General features: G+C 36.2%; 1 protein-coding gene across 1 annotated transcript; it reads left to right on the forward strand.

Moving 5' to 3' along the window:
* Positions 1-1,865: 1,865 nt before the first annotated feature.
* CA1 (carbonic anhydrase 1) lies at positions 1,866-11,598 on the forward strand. The gene is made up of 7 exons (XM_007956185.2): positions 1,866-1,902; positions 2,788-2,985; positions 5,040-5,158; positions 6,342-6,437; positions 7,623-7,685; positions 10,333-10,488; positions 11,482-11,598. Exons 1-7 carry the CDS (start codon positions 1,866-1,868, stop codon positions 11,596-11,598), a joined length of 786 nt encoding a protein of 261 aa, XP_007954376.1.
* Positions 11,599-19,961: the final 8,363 nt, after the last annotated feature.

A 19,961-nucleotide genomic window follows, 5' to 3' on the forward strand; every position in this document is an offset into this window, starting at 1 on the left:
AAATTTCCATAGTAATGCTTTTGTAAGAATAAATGAAATAATATGTGAAAAGTTATATAGACACAGATATAGATATAGATATAGATATTTGTTGTTGTTATGTGCCGTCAAGTCAGACTCAACTCATAGCAACCCTTCCTTGGGTTTCTGAGGCAGTATCACTACAGAAGTAGATTGCCCAATCTTCCTTCCGAGGAGAGGCTGGTGGGTTTGAACCGCCAGCCTTCTGGTTAGCAGTCAAGTGCCTTAAGCATTATGCTATATTGGTCCCTTAATAAATGTGATCTTAAAAAAAATAAAGTTCTCTTTTAAAAGATATCTCCTTCTGCCCACAAAATCCATAGAATGGGAGCTTAGGTCTCTTTCTACTCCATGAATGTTCATGAGAAATAGTTTAGTCTGTATATGAGGCTGTAGGCTATCCCTAACCACAAAGAAACAAACAACATGTCTCTAGTCAGCCATGCTAAAAATTTCTTCTGATCCCCCTCTTCCTTCAGGAAGCCAGGTACAATGCAAATGGAGGTCTGTCTACCCTGGTACAAAATGCACTAGTACGGAAGCTTGTTCATCTGTTTGTATTTCCTTTGAGCACATTTTGAGCCCTAAGAATGTAGACACATACTAACCATTTTTCTTTGACTTCTGAAAATCCCTGTAGACCTTCTCATCACTCAACAAGTGGCAATTCTCACTTTGGTCCAGGGTTAAATTTGACTTAAGAAAATCGTGGGCATAGAAGGGGATTAGAGGATCATCCGTCTCATAACTCACCCAGTGTGACATTTGGTGGAGGTATAATTAACAAAACAAATGGACTTGGAGGCTGAAGGCTTGGTTTCTTGGCTTCTTGGTTTTTTGATAGCTGTAGTGAGGTCCTTCAACATCTCTCAACTACAAAATGATAATTCTTACTTTACAGATTTTGTTGTTGTTGTTTATGTGTGCAGTGGTAAAAGAAAATGAAATGAAAGTGCTTTATACATTGTTTTGTTGTTGTTGATAAGTACCATCAAATTGATTTTAGACTCATAACGACCCTGTGTTACAGAATAGAACTGCTCACAGGGTGTTCTAGGCTTTAATCTTTACAGGGGCAGTCAGGTCTTTCTCCTTCAGAGCCACTGAATGGTTCAAACTGCCAAGGTTTCAGTTAGCAGGTGAATGCTTAACTGTTGCACCAACAGGCCTATTCAATGTGTAAAATAAACGTTGAACCTTAATTTCAATATTAACTAAATATTAATTAATTTCAGTATGAATTCCATTGTTGCTCCAATATAAAGGATTTTATTCTCATCCTGAGTGTGTTTATGAAATGCATCATTCTTAATCATATATATTACAAACTATTAGTAATTTCTTTACCTGATATTAAATTAGTACCATGAGACTGGTTCAGATCAGCCAACAAACATGCAAAGTTTTCTCCATGTTCACTGTTGCTAATATTGCTTATGTATCCTGCAAAGGCAGAATTGGAAATATCAAGTGCACAAACTCACATGTAGTTTAGAAAACCCAAAGAATGCTGTGTGATAGTATTCAGTCATATCTTCAAATAGCATGAGAGAAGTAGTGCTTGGTTTTATAAAAACTAAGATTTTTTATTTCTCTCTAGCAATAAAAAAGAATAAAACAATTGAAACTGACATGACCCTTGTAAACTTTTTTTTTACAACATCTCTTCTTATATATATATTTCCTTATACGCAGAAATGATGAACTTGTAACATATTAAAGGATGGGGAAGTTTCTATAAAAACCTCCATGTGGTGGTGTAAAGTGTCTACTGCATGTACAGTCACAGTCAGTAATTCCAGGTATTATCTTTGTTTCAGAAAAAGAACACTAAGTAGAAGATCATGGCAAGTTCTGACTGGGGATATGATGGCGAAAATGGTATGAGTTTTTCTCCTCATATAGATCGGAAATAATAGCTTATTGTTTTTTAAACAGGAGAGGTGTTGAGAATTTAAAGTAACTGTATAGCCATAGGTAAGGATCTCTGGTCGTGCAATGGTTAAGCATTTGGCAGCTAACCAGAGGGTTGGTGGTTCAAACCCACCAGCTGCTGCATGAGAGAAAGATGAGGCAGTCTACATCTGTAAAGATTTACAGCCTTGGAAACTCTATGGGACAGTTCTACTCTGTCCTATAGGGTCACTGTGGATCAGAATTGACCCGATCACAGTGGTCTTTATCACCATAAGTTAATAGTTTGAATTGCCTGTTTTGAATAATTATAATATCTTTGCCTGTATTCTAAGCAATTGTTCTTTGATACAGTTGTCTCCGAAATGCATTTTGCAAAATCAAAAACCCTTTTTATGCTTCAGATAAATAAACCAAACCAAACTCACTGCCACCGAGTTGATTCGATTCATAGTGACCCCTCCTTGGGTTTCCAAGGTGGTATTTCCAACGAAGTAGAGTGCCCAAACTTCCTTCTGAGGAGTGGCTGGTGGGTTAGAACCACCAGCCTTCTGGTTAGCAATCCAATGCCTTAGGCACTACAGCATAAGATAAATAGGTAGATAGATTTTACTATTAGAAATCTATTGCTAATAGTAAAATATTTATAGTCTTATAGACTATGAATATGAGCCTATATTACTGCTGTTATCAAAGATACTGCTTTATAGTATAGAATAGAAAGCTAAACAGAATGTCATTTGAGATAAGTGAATAAACCCTAATCTAGCAAACAGGCTATATGCCTAAAACTTGCCATCAAGCATTGATAAATTTTTAGTAACAATCTCACTCATACATTTTTCCTGGTAGGTCCTGAGCAATGGGCCAAGCTGTACCCCATTGCCAATGGAAATAACCAGTCTCCTATCGACATTAAAACCAGTGAAACCAAACATGACCCTGCTCTAAAACCTATCAGTGTCTCCTACAATCCAGCCACAGCCAAAGAAATAATCAACGTGGGACATTCATTCCATGTGAATTTTGAGGATAATGACAACCAATCAGGTGAGCCAAAGAGCTATATGATTACTTTTGTCCTAGAGTTTTTTTTTTTTTTTTTTTAAACACATTTAACACAAATACCCATTATAAGTGCAGTATGTGTGTGTGGCATTGCTGTAATCTGGTAGGGTACCTTGGACTTCAGGTAAAGATGATTTTTAGAACTTCCACCTCAGCCTATTGTTACACCTTCTCAATGGCACCATCCATCTGTTCTTTATGCTCACATCATACTATTCCATGCTTGCTCATTTATTTGGAATAAACAGTACTTTTCCAAAAAGTCAAATAAGCCAATTATAATGAACATAAAAGCTACGAAGGCAAATATTTCCTAATAAGGATGAACACAGAAGGAAAGGGAGCTGAGCTAAAGAATATAATTATTTTTGTGAAATGCTCAAGTATCAGGAAGCAAATGAGCCTTGCGTAAAGGTTACATGGGATAGTTCTGTGCATGTCTACTTGTCTACCTTCTCCTCTCCTTAGTAGTTTATAATGATTCAGTCATCTTAATGCCCCAGGAACTAGCACATTCCCTGCTACATTGTAAGCTTTCCATAGATGTTTACTGAATAATTTATTAAATAACCATTTTTTTAAGACAACTGTAATCATGCAAAAGGCCAAATTGTTTTAGCACTTTCCTACAAGGTTTAGAGTCTAAATTTCAAGTATTTGGGGGCTATACCTGTTATTAAAATTAAATTAGGTCTAGTATCATGTGTGCTAATTATATTATTGGATATACTCTTCAAAACAAGCCTTGAATGGAGAGTAGCTGAAGCAAATGGAAGAAATGACAAGATAAAAAAGCTGAACAGATTTCAAATTGTAGCTGGAGAAAACAAAATCAATTATAATAATGAAATGTGCAAAGACCTGGAGTAGAATAACCAAAAGGGAAGAACATGCTCAGATTTCTCAAAGTGAAAGAACTGAAGAAATAATTCAAGCCTCTACTTGCAATATTGAAAGATTCTACAGGCAAAAAATGTATAGCTGGAATGCCCCTTAGAAGTGAGAATCGCTTGACTTCATCTCTCGTACTTTAGTCATGTCATCAGAAGGGATCAGTCCCTGGAGAAGGAGTTCATGCTTGGTAAAGTAGAGGGTCAGTGAAAAAGGGGAAGACCCTCACTGAGATGGATTGACACAGTGGCTGCAATAATCACCTATCTACGTATCTTGTCTTTTATAAAGGTGAAATCGTACAATATTTATCCTTATATGATTGATTTATCTCACTCAGCATTATGTCCTCTTGATTCATCCATGTTATGCTTTGAGGACTCATCATTGTTCTTTATGGTGCATAATTTGATTTTAAAATGTTTAAAGTGATCCCATACACACTTTCTCTTAGTCCTTGGCTAGGAATTCTGGACCACACGGTCAAGACACACTGCTGTCTATTGATCAGTTATATAGTACCTGATGAGTAATTTGTTATTTAAGATAAACTACCTCAGCTTATGATGGACACTACTTATTCAGTCTTTGTTCAAGAACGCATGAATAAACTTGCAAATTAAAGCAGATTCAAGGAAAGTCCTATAATAATATAATTCACTCACCTTCCAATATGCTTTCATGAAGGTAGAAATAAGTCAAATAACAGCTCTTGTGCCAGGAGTGTGTATAATTTAGGGACTATTTTATCTACACTATAGTCAAGGGTATACCATAAATATGAAAGCTATTATCATGGACGTGGGAGCTCTGGTAGCGTAGTGGCTAAGGCACTTGACTGCTAACCAGAAGGCTGGCGGTTCAAATCCACCAGCCACTCCTCGGAAGGAAGATGGGACAATCTACTTCCATAGTGATACTGCCTCGGAAACCCAAGGAGGGGTCTCTATGAGTCGGGTCTGACTTGACGGCAAACAACAACAACATCATGGACATAGAAGAAGGAAAGATGAAAACTTTGGTACTAGTATTTGCTTTCATTTCTATTAAACACAATTTCATTAAAGATTCTGGTTTATGTTAAATATAAAGATAAACTGGACCTTGTGTTCATAAGGCTAATAGTATTCCCCTTTTTTTTCCAGTGCTAAAAGGTGGGCCACTCTCTGAAAACTATAGGCTCTGCCAGTTCCATTTTCATTGGGGCAGTGCAAATGATCATGGCTCTGAGCACACAGTGGACGGAGTAAAATTTTCTGGAGAGGTAATGTAACTTAGAAAGTGAGAGATAATAATACTGTGAGTACTCGCAGAAGCAGCTCCCCTTACCATGTAAGACCCTGTCAAAATGACTCCAAAGCACGTGCATTCTTTGTCCTTGTATGGAACTCTAGCTCCATTAATAGCAAACCCAGGTAATAGCAAAACCATGTTTGCCAGTGGAGGGAAAATCTCCATGTGGAAAGAGGTGGTTCAACCTTGGAGCTGAAAATTTGTGCCCAAGAATCACATTTCCCTTGAGGATGCCTCAAAAGTTGTCACTTTGACATCAGACTAGCCTCCAGAGGTGCTGCTTTCATTGACTTTCATGACTAACGATGGAACCCACCACATTCCCTTCTTACTTAAGTGTTCAAGCCTTAAACGCTTATAGTATAGACATGCCCAAGCTGGAACACCTCAATAAGTCTCTACTAAGATCTCGAGTAGAATTGACTGGACAGCAACGAGTTTAAGATATCAAAATTAATAATACGAATGGTCACAGAGAATAACTCACATCTAGGTAAGGGGCTAGGGTTCCTAGTGTGCAACCCTCAAGCTTCTTGACTAGCCCCTTACATGGAAGTTTGTTTGGTCTATTTGAAGATATTATTGTCTGTATAACCATAGAAAATTACTTAATATTTGTATCAAACAGTCACCAGAGAGACAGGAGACTGAAAAGGGAGAACTTTTGGTTTTGACTTTCTATGTATGAATATATAATACATATGCATCCATATAAGGTCCTTGGGTGGCCAAGACTCCCAGGTAGTCTTGGAAGCCCTAATTATAAAATTAGTAAGAAATTCCTCACAGGAGAGTAAATTACCCTAATTTTAGTGCTAAAACTATTTAATCAGATCGCTTGATTTTTTCATACCAAAAAGAGATATAGAAAACAAGGCATAATATTGTATGGGTACAATATTGTAGGAAAAGATATTTTTCTTACTGGTTCCAGGATTAATTTGCAACCTGACCACTCTGCTCAGCACACAGACAACACTTCCTAAGAGTAAGCACATAGCCATTCCTACCCCACTGGATAAACGTTCACATAAGTGAATGTTCTATCAAAAACAAAAAACAACTGCATATGTTAACAAGATAAGTTATAATTCACTTTCTGCCTTTAAGCTGATATAAATTACTAATTAACCACATTATTATTTTGACTTTAGCTCCACATAGTTCACTGGAATTCTGCCAAGTACTCCAGCTTTGCTGAAGCTGCCTCCAAGGCTGATGGTTTAGCAATTGTTGGTGCTTTGATGAAGGTGAGTTACAGAGCTGTTTTTTGCTAACCTTCTTATCAATCAGATCTCAAAATAGGATGATATAACACAAAAAGATATTTCAGTTTTTCTTTTTGCAAAGTTCCCATGCTACTTTGTTGCTTTGTTTTTTCCTTGCTTCACTGGCTGAAGAGAGAAATCAGTTTCAGATAGGGATAAAATGGGGGCGTTTAAGGGAAAAAAAAATCCTAGTTCAGCTCTTCTAAATCCTTTCTATCTCATGATTCAGGGATCTTTCAATTTAGTATCTCATCAGGGAAGAAATATTAAGAGGATAGTTTTCCATTAAAGAAGGTTCCTTTGATTTTTAAAAAGGTAGATGGTGCTCAAATGTCTATAGGAAAGCCCCTGAAGTTATTATTAACTCAGATCTATTTTGACAATTAAAGGACTTTTAGAAGTCTACCAAAACAAAAACAAAAACAAAAACACTGCCATTGCATAGTTTCTGACATGTAGCCACCTCCATTGGGTTTCCAAATGGAAGTAGATTGCCCCATCTTCCTTCTTCAGAGTGGCTGTTGGGTTTGAACCACAAACCTGGTTAGCAGTCAAATGCTTTAGTCACTGCTCCACCAGATCTCCTTTTTAGAAGTAAAGTGACTTTATTTAACCTTTATTGAGCACTTATCATAAGCTATGTTTTTCTTGTTAGATGCTATCAAGTCGATTTCAACACATAGGGACCCATTGTGACAGAGTAGAACTGCCCCAAAGAGTTTCCTAGGCTGTCATCTTTACAGAAATAGATCTCTAGGTCTTTCTGCCATGGAGCCACTGGATGTGCTCAAACTACTAATCTTTAGGTAAGCAGCTGAGCACTTAACCATTGTGCTGCTAGGGCTCCTTATTATATGCTATTCCCTGGTGTAATTATATCTAACATAACAGACTGAAAGTAATATGCTTGTTTTTTTTTGTATCTACCTATATATATTGCTCTTTAACTATATATTTGTTGTGAACAAATTATAGAGTATAAGGGCTTACAAAGACACATACCTTAATTATTTATCAAAATTGTGCAGAATTCCATCTCCTAAAGCAGAGAGGAGATATCTTACCTCCCTTCAGTATTGGTTTAATTTTTTTTTATGTAAAAATTTAGCTAAACAGTATTTGATTTACAATGATCTTAATCTCATTCTTTGTTTTTTTCATCTCCAGGTTGGTCAGCCCAATCCAACACTGCAGAAAGTACTCAGTGCCCTAAATGCAGTTAAAACTAAGGTAAATTGATTAATAAGTTAGTTTAAATCAGATAATAAGAATCCACAGTACTTCAGGAACCATTTAAGTATGTATTTGAAGAGGAGAGTTGGAAGGCTGAAAGTAAGAGATACCAATCTGAAAACCAAGGCACTACTTAGATATTGGTTACTTCTGAAAAACGATTATATATATATATATATATATATATATATAGCCAAGACTCCCAGGTAGTCTTAGAACCCCTTATTATAAAATTAGTAAGAAATTACTCACATGAGAGTAAATTACCCCAATTTTTGTGCTAAAACTATTTAATCAGATCTTTTGATCATTTCATACCAAAGAAAGAAGTAGAAAACAAGGCATAATATTGTATGGGTACAATATTGTAGGAAAAGTTATTTTACTTACTGGTGTGTGTGTGTGTGTGTGTGTGTATATATATATATATACATATGTATATATATATATGTAAGAAGTGTATGTGTGTGTGTGTATATATATATATAGAGAGAGAGAGAGAACAACCATTTGTGTGTGTATACACACACACACACACACTCATATGGTTGCTCATCAATTTCATCATGGTGAAGTCTACAGACCATGTTACTGAGACATTTATGTTTGCTTTAAACATTGTATACAACTAAAATTTGAATTTGCTTCATTTTCTTGAAGAAAGACTTCTGTATTTCTCTAGCACTACAAAAATGTAGGAGTTCAGGGTATGCTTTTTGAGATACTATTAATATGTAAAGCTTAATAAACATGATTCCCATCTGTCAACTCAAAAAAAAGCAGATTGATTTTCTGATCTATCCAACCTTAGCTATACTGTTTTAAAAGTAAATAATTAAATCATAAGTCAGAGATTTGTCATTTTATTTCACAATGTGAAGGACAGTCACATTCTTACATAAAAAATCTGACTTGTGTTGATTCTAGAAAAAAAAATTAAACTTTAAATGGCTATATTATGAAGTGAAAAAGACTTCAGATAATCACTCCACTCATAAATACCAAGAAGAGCAAGAAATGAAAGAAAGTCGGAAGAAAAAATTGATGAAAATAAACTAAAAAATTAGTAAAATAAAAATTATGAATAAGTACAAGGCAAACATTTACTACTAAAATGAAAAAGTGATTCTTTGGAATAATCAACAAAAGAGGAAAAGGCACACATACAAAAAAATTGTTAGAAATAAGAAATGGGGCATAACTCAAGATGTGGAAGAATGTTTTGAAAGAGAAAACTATACATAACATTATACTAATGTATTTGAAACTTCAGATAAAATGGATTATTTTATAGGAAAACATGAAATAAGAAAATTGACTCAGAAAGAGATAGAAAACTAAATAGGTTGAGAACCTAAAAAGAAATGTAAAAGATATATATATATATTTTTTTTTTCAATTAACTACTAAAAAAGGACTCTAGGCCCAGACCATTTTATGGAAAAGTTTTACCCAACTTTAAGAAACAAGCATACCGGGGTTAAGCAATCACACTTCCCATTTTAGGGAACAGACATTAAACCTCCCAACAACTCAGTGAAACTTAACATAAAACCTGGTAGAAAACCACAGAAAGGACACCGTAGGCCACTTTTTCTTAGGGATGTAGTGGGAAGAAATCTTAAAATCATTTATAGTAAATCAAATTCAAAACTGTATTAAAATAACAGTGCTTTTAAATAGGCAGCATTTATCTCAGGAATGCAAAAATGGTTCAATATTAGAAAATTTCTTAATACAAATTATTATAGTAACCAATTAAAGATGAAAAATTATATCAACTTCTTTGATGTTTAAAAAGCATTTGATAAAATTCAATGCCCATTCTATGTAAATTTCTTGAACTTGGTAATGAGTATTTCCTAGAAACACTTAAATCAAACATCAAACTTAATAGTGAAATATTTGAAGCCTTTCCATTTCAATCAGAAAAAAGACCAGGATGTCAAATGTGACCACCACACCTGAAGATTCCGATCAATGGGAATAAAGTCAAAAATAAGAGAATGTACGAGACTAAGTATAGGCAAAACAGAGACAAAACTATCCTTATGAGCAGATGATATAGTCCTTAACATATAAGAAAATTCAAAACAATAACTTAAAGACAGAACTAATATAAAAGTCTGGTAAAGGTGACTGTAGAAAAGATTGACGTAAAAGCATCAGTTCATTTACTAAATATTGATAATAATCAGAAAAAATTAATGGGAAAAATTCTATAAGGCCAAAATGTAACAAATAGGTATGTTAATAGATACCTTTGACATCAGAACAGTACCTGACATAATTTCCAGAGATGCAATGAATGTGGAAATGAAATCTCTTTTTAAAGAATATACATTTTAAATTCTGCTTTATCCTGTGCTTATCTTTAGCCAAATGAAGGAGGAAGATCGCTTACTTAAAAGCAGTGTAGTACAAATTCAATCTTTTTTCTTCTATTGTTTTACCACTTGTACCCACAAACACACCAATCATTAAATACTATTAATAGAAAATTCAATTAAATATTAGCTAAAATCTCAAATTACATATGTAACACTTACATTTGTATTATATATATATTTATATTATTCTTACATATATGACTTAAATATTTTACATCACGATATAATGATACATTAATCTCCTTTTCTTCCAGGGAAAACAAGCCCCGTTCACAAACTTTGACCCTGCCACTCTGCTTCCTTCATCTCTGGATTATTGGACCTACTCTGGCTCTCTGACTCATCCCCCTCTTCATGAGAGTGTAACTTGGATCATCTGTAAGGAGACCATTAGTGCCAGCTCAGAACAGGTAGAGTATCAATGGTGATTGCGTGGGAATTAGAAGTAGAAAGTAGAAATTTAATTTCAATTAATATTATTAATTAGTGAGATAATTATTTCAACTATGCTTTTAAGGAGTTCATTTCTGGCATAAACTTATTGAACTACCAAAAAAGGTGCTGTTCTTTGATTTTATGCGGAACTCCCACTATCCATTGTTGCTACCTACTTTTATTGTTGTTGTTGTTGTTAGGTGCTGTTGAGTCAGCCCTGACTCATAGGGACCCCTTCTTGGGTTTCCAAGGCGATATCACTACAGAAGTAGATTGCCCAACCTTCCTTCCGAGGAGTGGCTGGTGGGTTTGAATCGCCAGCCTTCTGGTTAGCAGTCAAGTGCCTTAGGCACTACACTACCACAGCTCTTGCTACTTTTATTAGGTGCTATGTTTTATCAGCCAACTCTCAGAACAGACCAACAGGATAGGTATTGTTGCCTTTTAATAAACCAAACCCACTGCCATCAAATCAATTTGGACTCATAGCAACCCTGTAGGACAAAGTAAAACTGCCCCAAAGGGTTTCCAAGTTTGCAAATCTTTATGAAAGCAGACCGCTTCATGTTTCTCCCACAGAGCAGTTAGTGGATTTGAACAACCAGCCTTTTGGTTAGCAGCCAAATGCAATAGCTAACATTAATTGAGCACACAGTATGTGCCAGGCAGTATCCTAACTACTTTATATAATAATAATCCGTTTAATCTTCACAATAACTTAAGGAAGTAGGTACTTTGTGGAAACTGAGGCACCAAACTGGTAAATCACTTGCCCAAAGCTATCTATTTGGCAAGTGAGAAAACTGATATCCAGCCCATAATAGATAAATTTAAGCCCCATATAGTTCAGAGATAACACTTCAATTTTCAACTTAGTTTTCTAAATGGCATGAATTATACTGGAAATAAAGTGCTTTGTGTAATTTTAAAAGCTTTTGATTCTTTAAATATTTCATCCTTCCTTCCAGCTTGCCCAGTTCCGCAGCCTTTTATCAAACGCTGAAGGTGAAAATGCTGTCCCCATACAGCACAACAACCGACCGCCCCAGCCTCTGAAGGGCAGAACAGTGAGAGCTTCTTTCTAATGGCCCAGAAGGAGCATACCCTCCAGGAATACGGCCCTGCTTCTGACATAATCCAGTAAAATAATAATGTTTAAAAAACCAGATTTATTTCAATACTAGCAAGACATATAGCTGCAATTTTAATTTGTAGAAATAAAATACTTAGAATTAGCTTTTAATACTTAAATTATAATCTATAAGCTTGCAAAACTTGTGCTAAAATTCAAGTTTATCACGGAATTCTTTATAACTGCAATTAAGATGTACTGAATAATTTCTTAGTGATTTGTATCTCTTCCTATTTTATTCGGATTAGTTCAACCAATAAAATAATTTTATTCCCTTGTGCTCATGTATCATACACTTTATTTTTATTTTAAAAAGACAATGTTTCTATTTCATTTACACTCAAAAATCTTAAATGCCCTACTTGCAATGTTCTCTTGCTTCAAATGTAATAAGCAAAGAGAAGCTTGAAGTAAAATAGAGAAATTCTTTTTTTACTCTTGAAGACAAATACACGGCTACAACGACAACTACATTTAATGCTATTACAGTGGTCCAACATAACCACCATTTTGCTTCTGTGATAGAAAGCATATTTTATATAGATAGGGTAATGATGTTTTTGGTTATTGCTTATACTTTTCCTCTCTTCCTTAGTAAGACCCACTTTTTTCCCATAATTATAACTATTTATCTTACATGGAAAATCTTCACTTCAAAATTAGAAGAAAATCCATCAGTGAATAATTTGAAAAAGTACTGAAAGAGAATTACTGGTGGGGTAGAGACTGGTGAAACTCCCAAGACCATGGTCCCTACTTACCCTTTAGGCCTGGATTTCGACTCACTTTGTGGCTAACTTCCAGCCAAAAACTAGACAGGCCTATAAGCTGGACAATTACACCAAGGAGATGCACTCCTTAGAGCAATCAACCATGGGAGATCAGAGGAAGAAAGCTAGGGAGGCGGGAATGCATAAGCAGGAAATACACAGGAAAAGGGTGACCACAGGGGGGAAGTGGGAGAGAGCTGTTACATTGTGGGGATTGTAATCAGTATCACGAAACAAAATGTGTATGAACTATTGAATGTAAAATTAGTGTGCTTTGTAAAATTTCACCCAAATCACAACAAAAATTGATAAACAAAAAATTGCTGAAAGAATCATTTGGACTTAGAACCATAGCTTAGAAATATGTAATCTTTTAGTCAGATGCACACTTAACTGGAAGCTCATTCTATCAGAAGCTATATCTACATCAGAATTCTACAAATCCTATGTCCAGGGTTGAGTTATGTGATTTATGTTAAGTCATTCCTCTGGGAAATCATATTAAAAAGCCTACATCCATTCCAACATCTTAATCTTGTCTAATGTCACAGATTCAGTTAAATCCTCTAAATAAGTATAAACATAGTTGCTTTGGTTACCTACTGCCACTCTAACAGAAGATACCACAAATGGGATGGCTTTAACATACAGGCATTTATTCTTACAATTTTTGGAGGCTAGAAGTCCAAGTTCAAAGTGCCAGGCTCTAAGGGCTGTGTGAAAGTCCCTCAACCTTGGGCTTCAGTTCTGCCTCTTGCTCCCAGCCCACTGAAGCTAGAGGCATCTCTTCACTCAGGCAGCTGCTGGCTGCTGAGGCTAACAAGCCCAAGGTCAACAAATGAAATGGTACAGTCCCAATGTCACCAAACAACACGGCAGACCATTGATTCAAGCCCATTGAAAGTTCCAAGATCAGCAGAGCATGGCAGGCTGCTGAACAACACCTCGGCCACATGCAGGGTTCAAACAAGCCATCAGCTAGAGATCATTCCCAAAGCTGCTTCTTGTATACGGGAAAGAGACCACATCCTTAAAGCAGCGACTCAGTGGCTTGTGCTAGATCCCACCATGGAGTTGATTGCCGCCAGTCTCTTCAAGGGCAATAACTACCACCAGCTCTCCAGCCACTCAACCAGGCCCAGCCAAGTTGACACACAACCTTAACTACCACAACAGTTAAAAGTAAAACTAAGCATATTTGTATCAAGGTAATATTTATTTTATACCTAAAAACCATACAAAAAGATTCCTTTTGAAATATTTTATTTGGGGACCTTACATTTTAATAAGGTAGATTCACTTAAACTCTGAGTCCCAAATTTAAGTGAATCTTCCTTATTAAAATGCAATGGCAATGTAATTAATATCATTAAATTGTATACCTGAAAAAAGTTGAATTGGCAAATGTTGTAATACATATATTATTACAATTTTAAATACTGTAATGGACCCAAATAACACCTTATTTCTGCTCTCATAAGCATTCTATAATATAAAATATTTTCCTGGCAAAAGTAATATGGCTCTATAAATTACTATACATTTGCCAAACATTGAGAAAGCTGGGAACACTTATGCCTGCTCTATGATCTTATTTCACGTGAGGAATATTGATCTTAATTCTGAGACCCAAAGAAAGAGGACGATTTGTTTAATTTGAGAAAGTAATCTATAAAAGGTATTCAGGAGGTACCATATTCTAAAATATTCTCTGAAAAGAGGTTAAGCAATTAAAAAAAAAAAAGAGACAACTTTTAGGTAAGAACCTAAAAAATACTTGATCCATATTTTTAAATAAGAATAAAGTATATTCAGGATTTATAGATAAGTCTGCAAGTGTTGGGCAAAGAACAAAGAAGAGACAGAAGATATGTGGTGGTCATCAAACTTCATCCCTAAGTCAAATGCCAACTGGAGAACATATTTCCCCTCACTGGGTCTGCCAGTATTTCATATATTTGGCAAACTCATGAGGTGCTTTATGGGGCTTTCACATTTCTCGGAAGTAGCCAATAAAAACAGCTGTTGAGAGAAGATACGTGGACTAGGCATTGGGTCATCTGAGAATGCCACTCATATGTTTCTTTGTCTCACTCTCCCGCTGTGTGCCCTCTTCCCTTGCCATCTTAGGTAGTGGATTTGAACATCCTGCAAGGATTCTCTGGCTTTTCCATGATGTTGGCAGCTGACCTTCTTTATGCCAGATTATTGGGCTTCTAGGCATTCAAAATGGCAATGCCAGCTGATGGTGCCCAGCATAAGCTAAAAGCCTGCTTCTTTTCCCTGCTCTTTTCTATCTTATGCCCCTCAGAAATACCAGGCTGACAATTTATGGCTATTTTTGCTAATTTGTGACTTCAGGTAACTCAGTATATTTTCTGAATTGTTCATTTCTGTAAATTTTAGTAAAATAACTCTAAAATTTTGAATTCCTCAAAGTGAAAATCAGATGAGAGAGAAGAAGAAAAAATAACTTCCTTAAATTCAGTTTCCTTACATAACTCAAAACAAAACATTCCTAATAATTCTTATAACTCTCTCTATTCAATTCTGTGGTTCTTTAGCATATGCGGTCACAGATTCCCATGAGCGCATGATTAAAGCTGTGGAACTCACTCCTCCCCCAAAAATGTACATAATCAGGTGCAACTATTAGTCTCTCCCCGTTTGAAGCAAAAATAGAGTGAATAAAATCAAAGACACATGACAACAATTACTCCAAAGGACTAATGGATCATGTGAACCTTAACATCCATGACCAAGACTAAAACTAGATGGTGCCTGGCTACTACTGCGGACTGCTCAGAAAGGGATCACAATGGAGGTTCTGGATAGAGTGGAAGAAAAATGTGGAACAAAATTCAAAATCATAAAAAAGTCCAGGCTTACTGGTATAATAGAACACGATTGAATCCCAAGACTATAGGCCTTAGACACCCTTCAAACTTGGAACCAAACTCACCCCACAGTTCAACTTTCAGCCAAACAATATACATGCCTATAAAGTGAACAATAACACCAGGGAAGTATGCATTTCTTAGAACAATCAAGCACACGAGATCAAAAGGGCTGCATGTGCCCAGGGACAAAGCTCAGAAGGCAGGAAGGAATAGGAAAGAGAATAAATGAGAATGGTAAACACAAGGAGGAAACCAGAAAAGTGCTGTTACATTGTGGGAATTGCAATCAATACCAAAAATCAAAATGTATATGACTTGTTGAATGGAAAACCAATTTGCTTTGTAAACTTTCACCCAAATCACACACACACATACACAAAGTTTAAAAAAAAAAATTTAAAATTTTGGTGTTGAATTTTAGCATGTTTAGGACTTATCCTCTTTCCTTCCTTCTCCATCACAGTCAGTCCTGGCTCTCAGGTTAAGATCCCTGCTCTAGACCGTGAAGAATTGTGACAAGGCCTCCCAGGTTTCTCTTGAGATTGCTTCCTAATTTAACATGTATTCTTGTTTCTCCACCTCATTCTTTATTGAAAATTCTCTATAGGTTGAATGACACTATATTTCTGGCATTTTTCATGAAATATCTTTTGGACATTTGTTTGTTTCTTTTCACAATATCATTTTTTATTGATAAGATATGATTTTGTAAAGAATTTAAAACTGACAAAAAAGAAAGAGAATCCAGATCTCAGTGAAATGATTCCTATATTGAGGAATAAGTTAGCAAATGGGTCATAAAGGAGTCTAAAAGAGAACAAAAGGAAATAGTGAGTTGAGGAAGATATCATCAGATTAGCAATGGGCTAAAATCACTTTGAAAACTATCAATATTTTCTGTATCTAAGACCATGAAGGGAGCTCTGGTAGCATAGTGGCTAAGGCACTTGACTGCTAACCAGAAGGCTGGCGGTTCAAACCCACCAGCCACTCCTCGGAAAGAAGATGGGGCAATCTACTTCCATAGTGATACTGCCTCGTCAACCCAAGGAGGGGTCGCTATGAGTCAGATCCGACTAGATGGCACATAACAACAACAACAACAAGAAGACCATGAAAACATAAGGAAATACTTATTTTATGAGCATTCTCTTCATGATCATGTATAAACACTGAATGTTTGTCTACCCACTGTGTGTATCTACACATTGGTAGTTACTGTGCTATGAGCTCCTTATCATTTTTATTAGATGTGGCTATTTTCAATCTTAATAGGTGGACAAAGACAGAAAGACAGACAGGCACAGATATTAATGAATAAATAATAGAATTTCTTCCAGAACTGATACACTTGAACAAAGTAGAACCATAGTGTTATGGATTGAATTGTGCCCCAGAAAACATATATCAAAGTCCTAACCTCTGTTACTTGTGACTGACCTTGTGTGGAAATATGGTCCTTAAAGATATTATTGGTTAATATGAGATCATAACGGCGTAGGGTGAGTCCTAATCCAAACTAAGTGGCATTCTTATAAAAGAGAAAAGACACAGAAAGACAGGCAGAGGAAGGGTACCATAGAAACTTCGTCTGTAAGCCAAGGAACACCTTAGGCTAAGAGAAGCTGGGAAGGAGTGAAAAAAAAAAAAAAAAGGATCTTCCCCTGGAAACTTGGACATATTGATTTGGACTTCTAGCCTCCTGAACTATGAGATAATAAATTTCTGTTCTTACATCCACTGTGGAGAGCAGTATGGTGCTTCCTTAAGAAGTTGGAAATAGAAATACCATATGATCCAGCAATCCCACGACCAGGTATATATCCTAGAGAAGCAAGAGATGTGACACAGACAGATATATGTGCACTCATGTTCATCACAGCATTATTTGCAATAGCAAAAAATGGAAACAACTTCAGTGCCCATAAACAGATAAACAAACTATGGTACATACACACAATGAAATACTACAAAATGTTAAAGAATAATGATAAATCTGCAAAACATTTCATAACGTGGATGAACCTAGAGGACATTACACTGAGTGAAATTAGTCAATCGCAGAAGGACAATTATTACATGAGACCACTGCTATAAAAAGTTAAGAAAAGGCTGACACACAGAAAACATTGTTCTTTGAAGGTTAGCAGGGGTAGGAGGGCAGGGGAGGGATAATCACCAACTAGAGGGTAGACATGTAATAACTTGGGTGAAAGGAAAGGCAATATACAATAAAGGGGAGGTCAGCACAAAATAAAGCAGTGGAAGACTTAAGGAGGAGCCAAAGTGATAAAGGCAACAAAGGTGAATACTATAATATACACAATCCTGCAATAATCATGATTATAATAGTTTACAAGTAGATGTACAGATAGACACTTAAACTGAACAGGGGTAGGAAGGTGACTGGGACCACACCCATGAATATATATAGATTTGGCAGAGGCTATCTCTGCCTATATAGTCATATATGCTACAAAGATATCCATGAACGTAGCAGAGCACACAGAGGACAAAGTTATAAAAACATCTTAGCCGTAACCAAACACCTTGAGGGAATGAGTCTCTGGATATGGAGAATCAGGGCCATAGTCTGGGGAGCACTAAGGTCGATTGGCATAATATAGTCCACAAAGACAATGTTCTACATCCTACTTTGATGAGTAGAGACTGGAGTCTTAAAAACTTGTTGTCAGCCATCTAAGGTGCAACTGTTGGTCTCTCCCCCTCTGTAGCAAAGAAGAGTGAACAAAATTCAAGATGCAGAAAACAATTAGTTCAAAGGGCTGATGATCATGTGAACCCAGCCCCCATGACCCTGAGACCAGAACTAGATGGTGCCTGGCTACCACTGCTGACCACTCTGAAAGGGAGTAAGTGGTCCCAGAGTGAGTGGGGGAAAAGGTGGAACAAAACTCCAAATCATAAAACAGACCAGGCTAACCAGTCTGATGAAAACTGATAGGACCCCCAAGAGTATGGTCTTGAGACACTTTGAACAGAAACTGACCTTAACCCCATGACTCAACTGGCAGTCAAACAATAGACAGACCTATAAGGTAAACAGTACTATCAGGATGATATGCACTCATTATAACAATCAAACATATGAGATCAAGAAGACAGCATTTACTCAGAGATAGAGCTAGGAAGGTGGGAGAAGATAGGAAGGAAGAATGAAGGGAAGGGGCAGGCACAGGGAGGAAGTGGGAAGAACATTGTTGCCGTGTAGGGACTACACTTAATGTCAAAACTGAACGTGAATGTATTATTGAATGGGAAACCAAGTTGCTCTGTAAACTTTCACTCAAACCACAATATAAGTAAATAATGATTAAATATAATGAATTTCTGATCTTATGAGGCCCCCAGTTTGTGGTATATTGTTATGGCACCTTAAGAAACTAAAACACATAGATACAATATTTAATCTATTCCAAGGAGATTACTAATTTTGTATTGATAGGCTTATAAAGACACAATTATAAAGCTGAGAGGGAAAGGCAAAATACAAAAACATTTTCACAGAAATATAATATGCTCGAAAAAAATTAGGGGAAGTGGCTTTAAGCATTCTTGTTTACAAATCTTCCAGGCAATAGAGAAATAAATGAAAAGGAGTACTGAGTCTTAAAGATATGTGCATGTTTTTCCATCTTGCATCTTTATACCAAAAAAGTGAAGTAGTAGACACAGGGATCATGTTTGGTAGGGTTAGACTGCTCTGGGCACGAGTGAATTTCCTAGAGATTTCTAACATGGGTATTTGGGATGTTAATTCCTTTACATGAGAAGGTAGAAATAGCAATTATGTCAGAGAGAAATGAAGTTTAAGTGGCTTCATTTTTAACTCCCAAAGGCTAGAGAAAAATACCTTTTCTAAGTCATCAGTAGGTATTTTAATACCTTTTAGAGACAGAGCATGTTAAACTATTTGGCTATGTTATTTTCTATTATGGTATTACCAAACAAACAAACAAACATTACCTTGAGGTCAATTTTGACTATTAGGTACCTCCATTTAGATGTTGCATAAACATATCAAGCTATTTGTTATGGATTGAATTGTATCTCCCAAAATTATGTATTGTAAATCCTAACCCCTATATCTGTGGTTATAATCTCACCTAGGAATGGGTTGTATTTGTTTTGTTAATGAGACAGGATTAGTGTAGGGTGTGTTTTAAATTAATCTCTTTTGAGATATGAAAGAGATTAAACAAACAAGTGGAGAAATAGAGGCCAAGATGCAGGAAGATTGATGCTGAGCCCAATGGAGATCCCCAAGTTTCCAAGAAAAAGTGGAAGGGACAAGGACCTTCCACCAGAGCTGACAGAGGGAGAAAGACTTCCCCTAGACAGAGACCTGAACTATACTTCTCACCTCCTAAATTGTGAGAAAATAAATTTTGGTGAAAGCCATCTACTTGTGGTATTTCTGTTATAGCAGTCATAAATAACTAAGACAGAACTTGGTACCAAGACTGGTGTGTTGCTCTAACAGATATCTAAAATGTGGAAGCAGTTTTAGAATTGGGTATGAGTAGAGGCTGGAAGCATAGTGGCTAAAGCACTTGACTGCTAACCAGAAGGCTGGCGGTTCAAACCCACCAGCCACTCCTCGGAAGGAAGGTTGGGCAATCCTA

Source organism: Orycteropus afer, unplaced genomic scaffold (assembly GCF_000298275.1).
Source record: "Orycteropus afer afer isolate SDZICR_OR568_19922 unplaced genomic scaffold, OryAfe1.0 scaffold00580, whole genome shotgun sequence".
In the NCBI taxonomy this organism is placed as follows: Eukaryota; Metazoa; Chordata; class Mammalia; order Tubulidentata; family Orycteropodidae; genus Orycteropus; species Orycteropus afer.